Source organism: Falco cherrug, chromosome 10 (assembly GCF_023634085.1).
Source record: "Falco cherrug isolate bFalChe1 chromosome 10, bFalChe1.pri, whole genome shotgun sequence".
Lineage (NCBI taxonomy): Eukaryota > Metazoa > Chordata > Aves > Falconiformes > Falconidae > Falco > Falco cherrug.
Window position 1 is genome coordinate 16,040,462 of NC_073706.1, and position 19,367 is coordinate 16,059,828.

The following is a 19,367-nucleotide window of genomic DNA, read 5'->3' on the forward strand; positions in this document are numbered from 1 at the left end:
AGCACCATCCCCTTGGGACAACAGCGACACCCAGCCCCCCCCCCCCCCCCCCCCGCCCCATGTCTTAGAGACCCCAACCCTCCCCCAGGCTGGGAGAGGAGCCGCCCCCCTGATCCACCCCGCTGAGGGCAGCTCCTGCCCAAAGCCACCTGAATCCCCAAGACCCCCAGCGTTCGCAAAGACCACAGCACCAGCAGCAGCTCCAATGACGAGTTTATTAGTGGACTCACCTCCACCTGCAAACCGAAGCGTTCAACGGGCTAATGCTAATCCTCGCGCTCCCCATGTAGGATCCGCTTCCAGCGCCAACGGCACCGGGGTTGGATCCTACACGGGGAGCGTGAGTCCGTGCTCAGTGGCCAAGCGGGACCCCTTGGAGCCTCTGGTTCTCCGCCCTGCCTCCAACCCACCTTGGCCTCTGCAGGGAGCACGGCCCCACACATAAATACGGACAGACAAGATAACAAAAATAGCATTAAGAGTATTCACAAATGAATTAAAAACTACTCGGATATGTACAGCAGAGCGCGGGCGGTATGTACACAGACAAGCCCGCGTGGACAGCTGGGTCTGCCGGTGGTGGTCTCCGAAGGACGAGGGATTATTTTTGAAGCTAATTTCAGCTCAAAGCCCGGAGGTTCCCCTGCCCCGATGGCAGCAGGAGCAGCACGGGGTAGGGGGGGTGGGGGAAGCCAGGCACCTCTGCCACTGCATGCACCCGTCACAGCCACACCACCACAGCCACACCACGGGGACAGGGATCTGCCTGCGCTATGGGGACCGGCAGCAACCGGGGCAGTACAGGAGAGGCCAGTGGCTCCCGCTGACCCCTAAGAGGCTTCCCAGTGGCCGGGGTGGCTCTCAGCTGGTGCCAGCCCTCGTTCCCACCTCCCCTGGGCTTGCTCCCCCACTGGCCCCATGGATCGGTTGTGGTGGGGCTGCTCCCAGGGTTCTGGCCTTCCCCTGCTGCCACCCCCATGAAGAGCAGGAGCTTCGCTCCCCCCTGCCTCTTCCACCCCCCCGGCTCTGTATTCCTGCACCTGCTGGGTGCCACGGCCCCAGCTCTCTGCAGAGGCCTTTGTGCTGGGATGGGGGCCAGGGAAAGCGCTCTCCCCCTCCTCACCTGCCTCCCTCCTTTGCCAGCCCGGAGGAGCAGGCATCGGGAGAGCTGTGCACTACACCACAGCAATCTACATTCAGAGGGAGGAGGAGGAAGAGGAGGAGGATCCCTTCCAAGGGGGCACAGCCCTGGGCCTGGCACACCATCCTCACCCAAGACCCGCCCCAGCTCCCAGCAGCAGATGTCTGGGGAGAAAGGGGCTGGGGGGCTGATGCAAGGGCAGAGCTTGTTGCCCCAGCCTCTGCCTCTTCCTCCCAGCTCCCTCCCCACCACAGGGACGAGCTCTGCCTGGGGGAAGCAGGGATGGGATAGGGATGCGGCAGGGAAGCTCCGTCCCATTTGGCAGCCTGCCTCTTCCCGGGGCCTGAGCATGCCGGAGACAGGGGCACGGAGCCTGGACCCTTGCTCTGGCTGGGGAACCTTATATTAGTGACACATCTACACACACGCACGCACTCACACATGCAAAAATAAGTCTGTTTATTCTCTTCAAAGTGATCTAAAGGACCCTGCAGGGCTGGGACACCTTCTAGCCAGTACTCCCCCCGGCTGCCTGGATCTCCCCAGTGCTAGGAGCTGTTGGCTGAAGTGCTGCATTGGTCTCAGCGCCTTTAAAACACAACGGAACGGTAAATAAGACGGGCTACAATAAAAGGAGCTGGCGGCACGAGGGAGAAAGCTCCGTGGAGCAGGGCGCTTGCCCAGGAGGTGGAGGGGCTGCCCCCCTGCGCCGGTGACGGTGCTCGGGAGCGGAGTGTAGTGGATGTGACAGTGAAGGCGCAGCCGTCCTGGCGATTGGGGGACTCGGCGGTGGGTCACTTGCGGCTCAGCAGGGATCCCAGCAGAAGCACTCCTGCCACCGTCGCCCCGGTCAGGAGCCATTTGTTGAAGGTCTCCTGGCCCTTCCTCACCTCGGCAGCAGCATTGTTCCCGTAGAGGTCCACAAACCGCTCCTGTGGGAAGAGAGGAGCAGTGAGCAGAGGGGTGGAGTGAAGCGCAGCGATCATCCCTGCTGCTTTCTGGGGTTCCTTCCTCCTCCCCGGGAAGGGGCAGGAAGGCTGCTGAGGTCCTGCTGGCAGGAAAGCGGTGGTGGGGACCAGGCGGATGACAGATGCCTTGTGCTTCCTTGCTCTGAATCACACACAGAGGGCAACGGGGAAAGCACAGGACCAGTCATGAGAGAAGTGGATGCCAGAAAGGATTTGCAAGGAGAACACCACGCGGGCAGGGCAGGAGATGCATCACGTGCTCTAGCCTCTCTAAAATTAGCATTGAAGTGTGATAGAAATCATTGCAGCAGGAAAACGCTGGGCTGTATTCCAGGGCCGAGGCCTGGGGGAGCAGCAGCAGGGTGGGTGCCCATGGTTGCGGCAGGAGGCCACACCATGCATGGCCCCACCACTTTTGTGTCCAAAGTGGAGCCTCCCACCTCCCTCTCCGCATTGTCGCATCCCGGCAAGACAAGCACTCCCATGTCCTGGCCATCGCGGGTTACTATGCGGCACGATCTGTGTTTCATGAATCCCTGTGGCAAAGGCAGACGCTCTGGGTCGCAAAACTCCTGCCTTCCCCTGGCTTCGAGAGAGCAGGCGAAGCACAGGGCCCGGCCAGGAATGCAGTCACTCCGGCCTGGCTCGTCCAAGCCGGCCGCCTCCAGTCCTTCATCTCCAGCAACAGCAAGAGTGGGGCAGATTTCAACAGAGCCACTGCGCAGCAGTTGGCCACTGCCCCTCTCCCTCTGAGGGAGGTGTGTGACAAGGCTGGGGACAGATGGCCATGGCCATGGGGCAGACAGGAGGGCAGGCAGAGACCACCAGAGCTGAACTGCTCCTGAAAACAGGCTCAGAGAGCATGCCTACCCCGGTCCACGCAGCAACCCCACGGCATGCCACCACCCTTCCTGCTCCCCTGGGTGCCCGGGGACCTCAGACCACCGCGAGGATAGTTGCTCAGGTCCTTGGGCCACCCACCCCACAGGGAAGGAGGGGGCCACGGGCAGTGTACATGAAGCAGGCAACTTCACACCGCAGGAGCTCCCAGGTTTATCAGGGCCGAGCAGAGGCACCGAGGCTAGAGGGAGCTGGAGCTGCAAGCTCCAGGATTGCCAGCAGCTCGGAGTGCTGGGCAGCTCGGCGTCAGCAGGGACTCAATGCTGTCACATCTTAAGCCCATCTTCCCGGCAAGGTCCCCTGTTCCCTGATAAGTGAACGCAGTTCCAGTAACCCGGCTGTCCTGGGAAAGCAGAGATAAGCCCAGCTGACGCTGTGCTTGTATCACGCCTTACCATGGCCTCCCTGGAGGCAGGGGCAGCATCCCTGCCTGCCTAGGTCTGGCAGCTCTGCCTGAAAGCTGCCTCCCACACCTGCCCACAGCCTCCAACAAGCTGCAACCGCTGCCACAGGACCTGTGGGTGTTTGGTGCCCAATCATGGCTGGGATCAAGAGGCTCTTTAGGCAGGTGCCTCTCCATCACTCATAGAAATGTCGTGCTGGCCCCCTGGCGCCCCCAAAACAGCTGCAGCGTGGTCACAGCTTGCAAGGTATGTCCTGACCTTGCCACATACACATGATCAAGCTCACATGCAGTTTTTCACCGCAAGGAGTGCAACAGATACTCACACACACAGCCACAGGCCTCCCCTCCACGGGGGATCAGGTACCACCCAGGTGAGCCTTTGTCCCACCAAAACTCTTATCTGCCTTCCACCAAACACCATCTTCAGCGTTTTGCAAATCCTCTGGCTGCCTTTCACACCCCTTGACTGTGAGGAGATAACAGCAGACTTGGGGGAAGCATGCTGGGACAACAGGGACTTTGCTAACTCACCCTGGGGCACGTCACTGCTGCCACCTCACTCAGAGTCCTCTTCAGGGATGTTACAACTGTCCCCGTGACTCCTGCCACCTACGCAGAGCAGCAGAAGGCAGCTCGCTTCCCACCAGGCCTGCCAGCTGGCGCAGGCTCTGTGGAGGTGTTGTATTGCATCCCAGCCCCGCAGGAACGGGCAGGATGGTGGCTCACACGCAGGTACCATCCAGGCAGAAAGGTGAGGGCTGCTGCCTGCTGCCAGCCCCTCTGCCCAGCCGCTCACCCAGGGTGATGGTCATGGGAACGGCCAGTGATGTGCTGCAGGAGAGGGATGGGAGGAGAATCCAGGCCCAAGGAGGGGATATTTTTAATTACGGCACAGGAAATCCCTCTGCTGATAGGTGGTGACAAGCAGTGGAGTGGTGACAGAGCACAGCAAGTGGCAGTAAACCAAGAGCAGGCTGGCGGGGATGGAGGGCTCTGGGCAACTGGGTCAGAAGGCACAGGCACATCCAAAACCACCAGCTGTGGAGTGCCTCCACCACCCCTACAACATCTCTCTGTACCAGGGCCCTCGCCCCTGGGGAAGGTCCTTCCCTCGGACACATGTCCCCACCACACACTCACAGCACCCAACGCTGCAGGAGCTCTCAGTGGGAGGAAGGATGCTGTGCCCTCGTGAGGTATTGCCCAGAAAAAGCCACTTTGCTTGGGGATTCAGTAAAGCCTGCTCCACCGAGAGCCCCATGCATCTCTGCAGGCTCCTCCTGACCCGCGGGAGAGGATGTCTCCACTGTCCCAAGGAAGGCTGCAGAGGCAGAAGGGGTTGTGCAGTCACTCAGCCTCTCCATAGGGCCAGCAGTGGGGCAGACCAGGAGAGGGCCCCCACATCCAGGGCAGGAGCTGGGGAGGGCTGGCAGCTGAGCCTCCCTGCTGCCTTCTCGAGCTTGGGGAAAGGCAGTTCCAAGAAGCATGTTTTGAAGCCCTTACTTCTAAGAAAAGGAAGTGTTTGCTGAACAAGAGATAAATAGTATTCGGTGAATGAAGAGCTATCGGGTGCTACAGACGGAGAGGAGCACGACAAGAGTCCTGTGCGGACAGGGAGGGGACACGAGCCCCTCTGTTCCCCTGTCCTTCCCCCGGGAACAGAGCAGCAGCTGCTGGAGACGCAGCTGGGGGCCGCAGGGGACTCGGGAGGAAAGCGCTTTGCACTTCCTTGGGGAAACCATCGCCAGAAGCTGCGATAGCTCAGCCCCTGCACAACTGCGATTCCAGATGTGTCCCCTGGGAATAGCAATCCCAGACCAGGGGGAGTGGGAAAACAGGCAGGAGCATCCTCCCTCCCCATCTTGGGGGTGGGATGAAGGTTAGGGAAAGGCAGCTTGCTCAGTTCCCACACAGCCCTGGGCCTCGGCCGCTCTGCACCTGAAGCCCAGCACTCCCAGTACCAATTCTGACCTCTCCGGCCTGGTGTTTGGGATCTGAGGCTTGCCCAGACACGTCCAGATATTTCTGGCCTCCCCCAGTCACCTTTATCTGAGAGGAAATATTTGGAATTCCTGAGTTGTTCACAAGGACTATGGTAGCAACAGCACGTCAATGTCTCAACAGCCCTCTCTGCATGCCCGTGGGCCTCTTCCACCCCAGAGAGGACAGGCTGTTCCACCACTGAACACCCGTCACATCCCCTTCCCCACCCCGGGTGACAGACACGTCCAAGAGGAGGATGCTCTTGGGGGCAGGCCATGAGGAAGCAGTGAGACATTATGCCTACGCAAAAGGCAATCCCGTGGCTTTGCCTCTCCTCCCCCAGTGCTGGGGAAGGACATGACTTTTTTTGGCTGGAGCCTAAACCAGCACTTGCTGGGGGAGGGCGGGGGGGCTTCCCTGCAGTTGAAGGTGCTGCTTGCAGGAGACGGAGGATCAGGAGGAGATCCAGACTCCACCAGTGTTCACCACCCCACAGAGCTGGGGCAGGGAGGTTCTGCAGTGCCAAAGGCTCCTGAGACACCTGCAGTGCTCCAAACTGCAACCCACCGCCAGGGACGGCTGCGGGGGCAGGGGGGGAGGAATGCAGCAGCCATTTAAACACTGCACAGTGACAATATGTGACACCGGGGTAGAGAGAAAAAGAGAAGTATGTCCGTCCCAAAGTGCTCTGTCTCGGACAGCAGAATAATCAAGCACAGTCTGGCTGAGACAGCATTCACATCCTGGCCTGGAAACGGGAAGGGGAAGACCCGAAGTTTCAGCCTCTTCCCACCCCCAGAGGTTCAGTGGGTTTCATTCATAGCCCTGCTGGAGCAGCTTCCCCGGACGAGCGGGAGGGGGATCAGTTGCTAGATCCCATTCAGATCGAGCGGGGCAGGCCGGGTTCCTCTTTCAAAATAAGACCCAACACTTGGGGAAAGAGGATTCAGTGACACTGGCCCATGAGGGCAGGTGAAGGAAGTAGATGCGGGCAGTGAATCCCCACCTGGTCTCTTGTTAGCCAGGGGCAGAGCAGGGAAGGGAGGGTTCTGGCTGCTGGGGAGGGCTGAGTCTGGGTGCTCAAAGCCTCCCTTGCACAGGGAGGTAAAGGGTATGGAAGTCATTGAGACACCAGCACAGAGCTCTGAAAATCAGCAGAGAAGAGCCAGGCTCTTCTGGGACTATTTACAGTGAACCAGTGGTACTTGTTGGAGTCTACGTGATGAAGTCAGACCTCCAGCAAGAACTATAGAGCTTCCCCACGGCCCAGATACCCAGCCAGCCTGTCTTCGTGACAGACACCCACAGCAACCAGCTCAGCATACACAAAAGCCTTTCCCACCCAAGGATCTTAATGTGTTTTATTAAAACTTAGTTGATTCTCCAAACCCTCCTGTGGGCTAAGTCAGCATTGTTCCCAGACAGATCCACAGAAGTGCGGAGAGGTTATGTGCTTTCCCTAGAGTTGCATAGAAGTCAGCAGCCTGAACCACAGCATCTGACTCCCAGTCCAGGCATTCTTGTCATGAGGCAACGTTTCACTTGAAAACAAGGCTGTTTCTGTTACACCTTTGCTGTAAGTACAGCTGTGTTACTGCTAAGAGGTCTAACGCCAATCGCTGGCCAGGAGTGGAGTCATCTGGATGACCTGACATTTGTTAATGAGATGCTGGGAACAGTTTTGTGCTGAGCAGCGAGACAAGCATGGAAACAAGAAAGGCAGCAGCTCAGCACAGACCACAACAAAGCCCTGCATCGACAGCAACCTGCTCCCAGAGCCCCTTTGGGCTGCCAGCTCACTGCATGGGACTGGCATATGCGAACCTGGAACTGAAGCACAGTGGGAAAAAGGCAGCTGAGATCCCTCAGAAAAGAAGAAAATGTAGGTATCCCCAAAGGCTGCACTAGGATCCTGTAAACACAGCTTGGTGGGTCTTTACGCACTACGGAAGTGGAAGAGACATCCTGGAGGTTTTCCCTCCAACCTGCTCCCCCAGACATCGCATCCATGTGTGGCCCCCACCACCCCCAGCCCTGTCAGAATCCCAGGCCCGAAAGCAGGGCAGCACGGACACCGAGCATGCCTGCACCAGTCACACACCACTGCCTGCAACATTGGGACTGGAGGCCAACGTGAGCACCCAACTCGGGAGCATGCCAAGGAAACCTGCCACCCAAGGCAGAGCTTGGAGCTTCTCCGGATCCCGTTTCACTTCGCTGGTCCCTGTCAGCCACCCTAGGCAGGCTCGGAATGGGGTGGGAAGGGCTCAGGGGACACGGGGAGGCGAAGGGGCTCTGGGGACAGCACACTCGCAGGTGCAAATACTCCAGACCCCGCTCTAACTGTTATGCAAATGGTGACCTCCAGGGAAGCAGCTGCTGATCTCCATGACAATGGCCGGGAATGCCACCCACTCCACTGCCTCTACGGCATCTCCCGCCCTGGGAACAGGCACTTGGGTGCTGTCGGCACTGTGGTGCTGCCCTTGCCCAAGCTCCAGGGCTCTGCATTCAGAGGAATCTGTGACTCTGAGGGATGCAGCCATAAGCTCAAAAGGGTTAATTAAATAAGCACATCCCTGCCTCTCTCTCCTCCGGGCTGGCCTAGGCACAGACCAAGCCAAGAAGCAGTGGGGTGCAGCCTGCAGTCCCCACAGGGAGGCTGTCCTTGGGGCCGAAGCCTGAAGCCCAACACACCTGCAGGGCTTCAGCCCAGTTGAGGGCCAGAGCCAGACCTTTTCTAACCAGAAACAAACCCTCACTAGCACATTCCAGCCCTAATCCTCACCGCGGCAGCCTCCTGTCAAACTGGTTTCATCACCATCTCCAGGGAACCTGCAATAACCCCACACCATTCAGTACGATTTCAGCATTTTCCAAATACATGAAAGGGGCTATGGTGACAGCTGTAACCCCCATCCCTGCCCCGGGAGACTGCTGTGCACAGCACGAGATGGAGAGCAGGGAATTGCGCTCTTCGCTCCAGAAATGTGCTGAAACATTCATCTGTATTAAAGCTGGAGACTGTGCGAATGACTAATCCACTTGCATCCATCTTTCATCAGCGTTTCTCCCAGAACGAACCGGGCTGAGGGCTCCCAAAGGTGCTGAAGGCCCGGCCAGCACCGGGCGTGCTCAGCAGTGGGACGGCTGGCAGGCGACAAGGCTCTGGTACAAAGGCACAGCGAAGAACACATTGGCTGAGCCGGATCCACTCAAGAGATTAGCACCTGCTGGGAATGGGATTGTTTTCCAAAGGGCATTAAGTGGAATAGTCCGAGGAAAGACGGTCTCTCTGATGCTTCTCCCCACCGGACAGATGGTGTCTGAGCCCCAGCAGGCAGAGCAGCCTGCCTGCCTTTGTGCGAGGGGCACGCTCGGGGGGGCAGGGGAAGGCTCCTGCTTTAATTTCATGGTTATCTGCTGCCCGTGGTGCTGGGAGCCCGAGTGCCACAGCCAGCTCGCTGCACCAGACAAGCATCTCGACAGGGTCACCTGCACCCAGGGAACGAAGCTCAGTTTTCACCTTGTCGTTGCTCTTCCCAGACGTCACAGCTCCTGTGCAATCATGCCCTTGTGTAACTGTGGGGAAACCTGCGCCGAGGGGACGTGCCTTGCTCACGTGTGCCCAGCTGCGGAGCCACGTTCCCTCCTATCCAAGGGCTGAGTCGTGCAATGCCGACAGCTCTCCCCAGCCCTCAGCTGCACCACAGCCCCTACCCCAAACCCACCCTGCAGGGAACAGCAGCATTACCAGAGCATGAGGGAGTGAGGCTGGGTGCACGGATGGTTCCTGGGGAGACGGGTCCCAGGGAAGAGCCGCCTGGTTCTCCCACCTCAAGCCACTCATCCTCCAGCATCCCGGAGGAGCACTGGCCAAGCCTCACCACTTCCCACTTCAGCCCCAGAACTCCACAAGGCTGCTGTAATTCTTACAAGCCACTTGAATGAAAAAGGGGAAAGGGTGGAGGTACAGGAAGAGGAGGAAGATGTGCTCATTCTGTTTTCACTTCCTGTTAGTCCACATGAAATATCAAATGATTCAGGCCGCAAAGTCCTTTTTAGCAAAATCCTTGCTGACTTGAGGGCAGGAAGCAGAGTAGGCAGCTGATGTAGCAAATGTGGGAGAGAATGGTGCAGCACGAGAAGGAGACTTTGTGCTCTGCCCTGGGCTCCTCCATACGTGTTGTTGCATGAAATAATCACTGGCTGGTGCACTGGAAGCTTTTAAATGAGGTCAGTTGCTCTAATAAAAGATATTAGCTCCAGCAAGTTTAATACACTGGTGAGCCATACCATAACAGGATGGAAGCACTTGCAACACTGCTGTGAAGGCTGATTTACAGGTAGCAACACCTCATTTTCTCCATACATAAGTCATATGTCACCCAGACACTACCCAGGGCCACACACACGCCCAACTCCCACATTCCAGCCCAAACCCTGAGCCAGCTCACTACAATTTACACACACAGAGTAATGTCTCGTACTGCCACCAGCCGTGCTCCCTACACAATGCTTGTAGCATCCCCAGCTTCAATGAAGGCAGAAAACAGACAGATGTGCAAACGGGACTAGCATAATTTGGAGAACTAATGAAGCTGAGAGCTGTCCTGCTCCACCTGAGCGTGGTGCTAGCTGTATTCAAACCACGCCAGGTCCGTGCCAGCCTCAGCCTCTTCTCTGAGCTTCCCAAAGAGCCCTTCACCCTCCAGCAGAGAAGAAAACCCTTCTATACTCCTTTGGGAAGCAGCCAGCTCCAGCAGCTTGCTCCCCTCAGGCGTACAGGCCTACCCCCAAAAGACAGGTCCCTGCACAGCTCTGCCCGTTGGCCCCTCACACACCTCCCGGCATGAGCAGCTCCTGCTCCTGCTCCAAGCCCTGCCTGCTGCTAAGCTGTCACGTTTTGGAGTATTTGATTTCAGTCTTAAGAGCACCTGGCTGGCAGCAGTACTGGCAGGGAGAACCTGCCTGCTCTTTGTTCTTGGCCAGGTGGAGCACGGAGCAGAGGACACCTGCCTCGGTTTCCCCCCATGCTCAGGGCTGCGAGCTGGGAGCTCCAGGTCCATCCTAGATCAGGAGCAGGGGCAGAAAGGCTGAGCCCAGCCTTGCTCCCACTGGAGGCTTCTCATCTCCAGGGCCCATCTCCCTGGGCAGGATACTGGTGCCAGAAGCTAGCTACTAATTGGATCTACTTAAATCAGAAGCTATGTCTGCAGACACAGCTGAAACACAAGCTTGAGCAGGAAGGAGGATAATGCAATAAATTCAAGCAGCTCTCCCCAAGGGAATTGCACAGACCCCTGAAACTTCCCTCCTCACAGATACAGCCCATTACCCTTCCTTGGGCACGCTGTGTAAATGCAGGGGCAAGCAGTGGTTGAGAGTTACCAGCCCAAAACCTCCTGAAACACCACGCTCACCCTGCTCCCAGTAGCAAAGGGAAGGCAGACCGGTTACAGCACAATGTTCAAACGGTCCCCATGGCCACGGGAGCCTCTCTGGTTAATGCTCCGAATCCCGCTCCTCCTTCCCTCGCTACCCTGGAGGCAGGCAGCAGTGCTGAGTGCACTGGGTTTCCCATTAAAGAGATCCTGAGAGACAGCACTGGGCTGGTACACGTGAGCACGTGTCCGAGAGAAGACACGGGCGGCTGGAGAGATGCTAGCTGCACGAAGGAGCTGCAGCGGGCGTTCCCGCCTGCAGGCAGTCCTTCCCAGCACTGCTCAACCCTCAGATTCTTTTGCTAACTAAATTAAACATGAGGATAAAATAAGCAAAATACCTAAAAATAAAAAATAAACCGAGCATTTCTATAGCACAACTAGGTCACAGCTCCCCAGCATGCAAGTCGTGGCAGCCACGGCTCAGCCCCTCGAGCCTCCTGGGTTCAAAACTGACATCTCTCTTAAAAGGCTGCCTCCCGAAACCCACACCTGCTCCCCGGTAAGCCCAGCTGGAGCCATCTGCTAACGGCTCTGCCTCTCAGCAGTCCTCTGCACCCTCGCTCTGCTGGGCTGTTCTGCTTCCGTGGCAAAGAGTAACCCTTCTCCCCACCTGAACGTGGCCAGGGCCAACCCACACCCTGAAGCTGTGCCGGTGCACCCACGGGCACACCGCTTTTGGGTGCCTCCAGAAAGCACATCCCCTAACTTAATCCCTTGGCATTCCAAGGACAATCAGGAGCAGGACTTCAGAGAGATCTGGCACCAAACACCCCTCTGCACATCCTTCCAGGTGAACAGCAGGGAGGAGGAACAGTTTCCCTGTTCAAGGCCAGGGCAGCAAACCAAGGAGAGCCCTGGCACAGAGGCACACCGCTTCCCTTTCATGCCTCCATTATCTACGTTAATCTTTAGTTGCTCAGAACAACAACATTTTAAGGGTAACATCCCTCTTGGGAGGGAGGAGGAGAACATCGCTGCTTTCCTGCCACCCAAAGGCAGAGCCACCCTGCAGAGCTTACCTTCACACTGAATCAGACAGCGGGTAGGTCAACATCCCAACTGCTATGGGGGTCACCAAAGGGGAGAGAGCAGCTGCCCCCATTAATCCCTCGCCTCCTGGTTCAGCAAGTCTGCAACACTCCCACAACTGATATCCAACCCTTCCCCCAGCTCCTTCTGGGAATACTCTGGCTTTACAGCTAGTGAGGAAAGAGCTGCTAGAGAAATACGCCTTGTAACGTCAAGATGGGACTGTGCTTACAGCCATCAGCAGCTTGGTAAAAATCAAAGGAGAGAAGCCTAAGCAAAGGCCTCAAAGCATCGCCCCGCCGTTCAGCCTGTATGCGGTGTAGGCCACAGGTGTATTGCTGCTCCTGGGGGTACACCACATACACAGATTGTACAGGAGCTCCACAGAAATCAGGTGCAGCACCCCAGAGGCGTACAGAAAACGGCATCTTCCACAGGGGAAAAGAGAGCATGGTGCTCCCTCCCATCTCTTCTGCTGCAGTGGGACACCCCATTACTGCTGAAATGGGGAGGGACCCCGGGCAGTGTGCAGGGGGACCTAGCTTGGGTTTCAGAGGAACAGCAGGATGATCAGGAAGACTGACATTACCTAGAAGAGTTGTGAACACAGAGCAGCAAGAAAACACTTTTTAAATTATTTCACAGGTCTTTTTTCTAAATAGCACTCGATTCTTCGGATTAAAGAACCTCAGAGTGCTTTACAAATCTGAGTTCCCAGTGGCTCCCCTGGGAGGGCAGGAAACGCTATCCCTTTTGCTGAAAGACCACGGGGTTAAGTGGGCTGCTCTCAGCCACAGCCAGCCATGGGCAGGACCTCTGCCTTCCAGGCGCCTGCTCTAATCACAGATCTAAGGAACGTAACCAAACTGCACCGTGTACCGAGAGGCAGCGAGGAAAACAGGCAGGGCCCCAAAGAAGGAGAACCGAGTAAAAGGGGCGAAGAGCAAAGCTCTAAAAACTCGCCTCTGCATCGTTCTGGGTCTAGCGGCAGGAATGCTGCTGCGGGCCGGGCAGGAAGCTGCAGTGGAAGTCATTCCAATGGCATTTCCTGGAGAGCACTGCAGAAAAGCCTCCCAGGTTGCAGGCAGGGCGAGAAGCTGTCAGGGATCTGCACCATGAGCCCGATCTCCAGCTGCCAGCAGGGATACAGCTACCTGGGACGGCCGTGCCAGGCAGGACAGCCTGAGCCAAGGCCCTGCCGGCAGTGACCGGCAGTTCCCATAGTTGGAGAGGAACGTCCAGGACTGTGAAGGGACACAAGGGGACTCAGCTAGCAGGAGAGTATTTTTTCCATCCCAAGCAGGTGATGACAATGGGGGCAAGTGATCCAGATTGTAAAATAATTACAGAGGACAGAGTGGAAAGCTGTAGCCCAGCTAAGCTTTGCAGACCACTCGTTGGGATTCATCTCTAAGACAGCAAATCGCAGCCTTGGCTATCCACAGCCACCCCCTACAGCCAGCTCTGCTGCGTGTTGGCCAGCAAGCGAAACTGATGGCTGTGATCTCAGACGGGATTAGCAGCACCAGGGCATCCCTGAAACCCCACATGTTAATGCTCAGAATGGCAGAGCTTGGGCAAACAGTGCTCACCCCAGAGGGAGCTGCGTTCCCCAAACAGCACAACACGCATCTGCGCCTCTTCTATGCGCGCCATGCGCACCTCGCATGGTGCTCCTCTCCACGTCTCAGGGTACAACAGCAGCAGAACTCTAACTTGCTCTTACCTCACGCTGCCCAAAAAGCTTGGACCCAGAAGGTCTGAGGATCCTGGGGCACCCGGGATCAGCTAGATAATGTGGTAGTCACAGTGAAGGCTTGTGTGGGACAGCTGGGCAACGGCACAAGGCTAGAAAGCATTTCAGAAGAGCTGAGAAGTGAAGTCTAGCTCTCAACCTGAAACCATTGAGAAGGTTGGAGCAAGAGCACACTACAAAATCCCAGCTGCACTCTGTCATATGACACAGGCTGTCTCATTTCCTATCATTTAGGAAAAAAATCACAAAGATAGAAAATGAGTTTGTTATATTGACATCTTCTAAGGGTTTTCCCCAAACAGAACCACAAGCTTCCAGTCCACTGCAGAGTGACACAACATGTACGTGTCGGCACACCAAGCCCTGCGCAGCCAGGGCTGCCTGAGAGCCCCAGGATGCACAGAGCCAACACGGGAAGCAGTCCATCCTCCTTCAGCCCAGCCCAGCGTGTCAGGATTCAGATGTCACAGACTGGTGACCAAGATGCTGTTTGCATCAGTCCTGGCCTGACAGAGCCCTTTCATGCTGGTCCCCACCATATGCCCTGCAAATGGGAAACCTCTTGCCTCTATGTCCACAGATCTGCTTCCAAGCCCACACAGAACACCCTCTTTATATCCCACTCCGAACATAGATTTAGCCTCAAAGGAAAAGCTGACATCCACTGAAGGGTCACAGCCAGGCAGGAACTACTGTTCACTTTCCTTTCTCAGATTAAGCACGGTCAATACATCTCTGCCTGGCAGGCTCTCTCCCACTCACCCCACACTTCCCCCTCCAGCATTCCCACTCACCAAATTTCTCACCCTATGACTCCCAGTCCCCACTGGGATCACTGTTTGAATTTCACAGCTAGTGGAATCTGGTCCCAGACAAAGCAACTGCCCCAGAAAAGCCGTCTCTTTGGTTTTGATGGCTCACTGAGGCAGCAGCTCTCTTCTGGCTGGTTATTAAATGCACCCCTCGGGTTGTTCTTGTTTGCTTGTTTTCCGAGTGCCAGATTGCAGAGAGGAGGGCAAACCAAGGCTGAGCCAGTAAACGTGGCAAAACACACCCACATTAATGTTGCGTAGCAAGATTTACGATTTCTCCCTCACCTCAAAAAATGGTTTTCTCAAGAAAACTGCTACAGCCCAGCACACAGCAGCCTTAGCAGGCCTCTCCAAAGGCAACCTGCACCCCATGGCCATCCTATGCTTGCCTTTGTTCCACTGATGGGAAATGAAACAGAGCTTCCTACGCAACCATGCTGCACGACACTTGTGATGGAGCCACGCTCCTTCCCTCTTTCAGAGGGGCTTTCCAGGAAGAGAAGTGCTGCAGTGCTCCAAACACACACCACCTGCCAAGCAGGCCTGCCAGAACTTGCATCCCTCTCACCGGGACCCGCCTGCTGCACCTCTCAGGAGAGCTTTGTTTGCATGGGACAGGCTCTAACAGCTCAGATGCACCAAACAGGCTCCCCATGCAAACAGGGTGGCAGGAGAGGGACTGCTCCACAACAGCAAGTGCAGGGTGGCATTCTTCTTGCAGGGAGAGCTGGCAGCAGGCCAGCAGCTTTCTCCCCGCAGCTGGAGTCGCGCGAGAGCGAAGCAAAGCATCCGCACACCCCATGCACAAGGCACTTAGGAGCTCTTATGGCCCCTGTGCTGCTGCTGCGCTGCACCGGCTGCCCCCCCCGAGAAGGGACACGGTGAACCCTGAGTACGGAGGAAAGTTACAGCTGAGATGTCAAACAACCACTGGTTGGGGTTTGCAACAGGCGCCAGCAGCCACATTGCCCAACCCCCCCCCCTTTTTTTTTGGTGACTGGTGGGGTGAATCCCCCCACTATGGCCTTTACCACCCTTGCCTGGGTCCCCTTCAGCTACTGGCGCAGTCTGAGCAGTGAAATTAGAAGCTGGGTTCAAGGTTAGAAGAGGAGGGGCAAGGCTGCTCCCCTGGGTGGGAAACATGGCTAACGGTGATCTTCAAAGCAAGAGCTGGTGGGTGGGCCAGATAGAGACAAGTCCTGACCCTTCCACAATCTGTTGAACAAATATTTGCTCCAAACAATTAATTTACAGGCAGACACAAAAAAATTGAAGAGTCTGAATCGTGATGGGTGGGGGTGGGGAATAGGGAGGCGGTATTTCATTCCCCACAAGCAGGGACCAGTGATTTTCCACCAGTGATTTAATCTAAATCCCCCAGAGAGTTCATTTACAAAAAATCAGATTGCATTATCGCCTAGGTCTCCAGGATACAGCCCAATCCGTCACTAACAGCAACAGCCACACTAGCTTGGAAACCTCAATTTGATCACTCAATTCCAAGACTAAGCTGTGGCTTTAAAAGCCAAAGCCAGAGGGAGGGGGAAGGAACTCAGCATTTGGCCAGGGTTATCTGCAGGATGAGAGGGCTAATGGGCCAGATACATCCTGATGAAATGGCCAGCAGATCCTGGGCTATTAATCGAAACCAAGCTCCTCTGCCTGAGCAGCCCCACCCAGGCAGTGCCCCAGGGCAGCCGCATTCCTGGAATTCCTGCACCCTGGGTGAACCCGTTCCCTTCTCCTGGGTGCAGTGGCTCCCCCTCTTCTCTGGGGTCCCCAGCACTGCAGGGCTAGCACGAGGAGCTGGGGAGCTCTGCAGGGCTCCTGTGCCTCTCCTGTCAGGAGGGTGCAGAGCACAGCGCTGGGCTGAAAGATTCTCACCCCCTCCTCGCAACGCAGGGGTTTGCTGATGGACTAGGATATGAAGAGGGCCAAAAGGCCTTAGCTCACCAGCAAGGCAGTTCCCCACCGTTTAGTTGCTAACGCCTGACAGCATGAACTCTTTCCAGTGGGCACCAGTAAAGGTTACACCAGCAGGGAATCACTAAGATGCAGAAGCAAAAAGAAAACTCAGACATCTGTAGGTCATATACCTCCCACTGGCAGTCCCAGGCAGCACCGCAGAGCTGGACCCGGCATTTCAGGAATGCTTCCTGAAGAAATGCTTATTCATGTTAATACCTCACCACTGAAAGCTTACAGGGTTTGCTGCTGGGGCAGCTGGGAGCACTGCTCCCTGCCAAGCAAGAGGCAGCTGCAGGTTTAGCAGCTCCCCAGCACACTGAGGTTGCCCCCACCTCAACCTTGGCTCCCACTGCACCAGCTCAGACAGCCCCAGCAGCTCCCCCCGCCCCACCCCCCCCCGCCAAGATCTGCTGTGGGATTCACTTCACCATGAGCACAGCAGAAAGCAAAGTCCTGTCTCCAGAATGAAGAAGTAGCTGTTACCCTGGCAGACCACAGGCCAGCCCAACCGAGCACTGCACGCTTGGAGAGGAGGAAGCTCCACTCCCTGCTGTTAAATGACACCAGGAACATGCCTGAGAGCAAGGGCTCCCGGTTGAAGAACAAGCTTGGATGACATTACATTTCCAAAGGCTGTCGGAAAACACATCTTTTATGTAACATCCAGGGAGAAGAAATGGGGTGGAGAAGAACACATCTGAGCATAAACTGGTTGTGTCATTGTGGAGGACTGACCCTCTTGGGACAGAGCGTTTAAGAACACAGAAGGGAAGGCCATGCGCTCCTTTATCTCCCTGCAAAGTCTAGGACATATGCTAGCATAAACATTGCAGGAAGCTGTGCTCTGATTTGACTGGCAACACTGTCAGCCTGGAGCTAGGAAGGATACGGGTAGCCATCCCCACCACAGAGAGGAGTTCTTACCCATCCGCCATTCTCCTGGATCCAGGGATCTAGGTGGTCGGTCAAGTACGTGGTCATCCAAGCTACAATGCGTCCCACCAATACCCGCATCTCCTTGTCAACGCTCTCCACACACAAGGCTCCTCCGAAGGAGAAGAAAGCCACGATGCGACCCCAGTTCACTCCATCGCGGAAGAGTTCATTCACTACCTGCTCAAAGCTCTGATACGCTGTGCCGGGGGTGATGTGGAGCTGGGAAGTGAGGTCGCTGAAAGCCTGCCGGTACCTCAACTCAAACTCATCCCCTGCCTCCCTCAGCGCCTGCCTCACATCGGCTGCTTGAACGATTTCATGGACTTCGAGGCTGCTCCGGTGCACGGCAGCTCCATTCACTACGTGGCTGGCGGGCGGGTGCCAAGAGGGGCTCCCATTGAGGACGCCGTCCATCTCAGCCTCCTCTGCTGCAAAGTCAGTCCTGTTCTCATCCTCCTCCTCCAGCTGACTCCAGCTGTACCCCTTCTGCGAGAGCTTGTAGGAAACAAAGTCAATCACTAACTCCCGGTTACTGCTGGACATTTTCACACCTGGGACGCTCTCAATGAGTCCATGGTCCGGAGGCACAAGCAGATCAGCACTTAGCAGGTCCCAACTCCACTCTTCTTCAGGACCAATGGAAACATCTGACCTTTGCACAGACAAACACCAGAGAAGGAGAAAGGAAAAGAAACGGTTAACGCCACAGCTCCTAGTTAATACACCCAAAGCCTTAGGCTGAGATCATCCCGCAGCTTTATGCTGAGACTCGGGACCACCGGATTGAAGCCGCACAGCGAACCGACCGTAACACCCCCTCCCGGGAAGCCAACGGCGAGCCCCAGGAGGCCCCCAGGCTCGCTCCGAGCAGCCCCTGGTCCCCAGCCCCGGGGTCTCACCAGGCGCAGGCACCGCCTGGCAGGCGGCTGCGGGCCGGGCCGGGGCGGAGGCGGCTCCCGTTCTGCTGGAGCTGCAGGCCGGCCCGGCCGCGCTCCGCCAGTCCCGGAGTGCCGCGGAGGCGGAGGCAGCACCGCCCCCGCCCGCCCCGGCCCCGCCCGTTAAAGGGCCCGGCTCCCCCCGCCCCCCTCCACCGGCGTTGCCCAACGGCGGCCGGCGGAAGCGGTCAGGCGGCGTTGCCCAAGGGTCACGGCTGCTCCGTGCGGGGTCCGGTTTGACGGTAACCGCAGGGCAGCCCCCTAGCCCCGGGGGTTAGCCGTGCCCAGCCCGGTCCCCCGGAGCCCCTCGCTCCCCGGTGCACGGAGGGCAGCCGAGCGGATAAAAGGCTGCAAACCGGCCAGCGCTCCCCACCGGGGCCGAGCTCTCCGGGCACCGCCCGCCCGGGGCTGCCGCCGCCCGGCCGGCCGGCCCTGCGTTCTTACGGGAGCGAGCCTTGGCGAGCCGGTGCCGCCGTGGGGCCGGGCCGGTGGCACGCCGGGCCGCGGGAGGGCCGCAGGGGGCGGCCTGCCCCCCGGCCACCGCACCGCCCCTCGCGGCCACCGTACCCCGCGGGGCGGAGCGGCCAGCACGGGGCCCGCGCACGAGGGCCACACGGCGCCCGCGAGGACGGCGCCCACCCCTCACTCGCCAGCCAATCGCCCGGCGGGAGAGCCCGGAGGGGCGGAGCCCGGGAGCTGCCTCTCCTATTGGTTGAGCCGCGCGTCGCTCACGGCCTAGCCCCACTCCGCCCCTCACCTCAGCGACCGATGGAGGGTCCGGGTCTTTCCCGCCCCTGCCCCGCGGGCCCGGCTGGCAGCGACGCCGGGGGTCGCCGGGAGCCCCGCCGGGCCTCGGCCCGCTCAGCAGTGCCCGGGCTCCTTCCGCATCGCCCGCCGAGCGGCCGCCGTGCTCCTGGGCCGCGCCGGGGGGGTGCGGTAGGGTGGGAGGGGGCAGGAGGGGGCGGTGCGCATGCGCACGGCAGCGCGAGGCTGGGCGGGGAGCGGCGCGCGTGCGCGGGGTGGTCTGGGCGGGAGCGCTTGTTGGCCGGAGAGGGAGGGGAGGGCGCGTGCGCGGAGCGGGAAGGG

At 57.9% G+C, this 19,367-nt stretch overlaps 1 protein-coding gene across 10 annotated transcripts in view; it reads right to left on the reverse strand.

Moving 5' to 3' along the window:
• Nucleotides 1-201: 201 nt before the first annotated feature.
• Nucleotides 202-19,367, reverse strand: part of BCL2L1 (BCL2 like 1) — a 198,432-nt gene continuing 179,266 nt past the window's right edge. The window contains exons 1-3 of one of the 10 annotated variants that reach the window (XM_055722640.1): nt 19,039-19,288; nt 17,335-17,998; nt 202-2,073 (exon numbers count right to left, since the gene is read on the reverse strand). In XM_055722640.1, coding sequence (XP_055578615.1) covers nt 1,936-2,073; nt 17,335-17,889 — 693 coding nt within the window. In that variant the 5' untranslated portion in view covers nt 17,890-17,998; nt 19,039-19,288 and the 3' untranslated portion in view covers nt 202-1,935. Of the gene's footprint in view, nt 2,074-3,946; nt 17,315-17,334; nt 17,999-18,152; nt 18,170-18,245; nt 18,399-18,725; nt 18,883-19,038; nt 19,289-19,367 lie in introns of those variants that run through there. The other 9 variants (XM_055722641.1, XM_055722638.1, XM_055722642.1 and 6 more) reach the window with 9 other exon arrangements.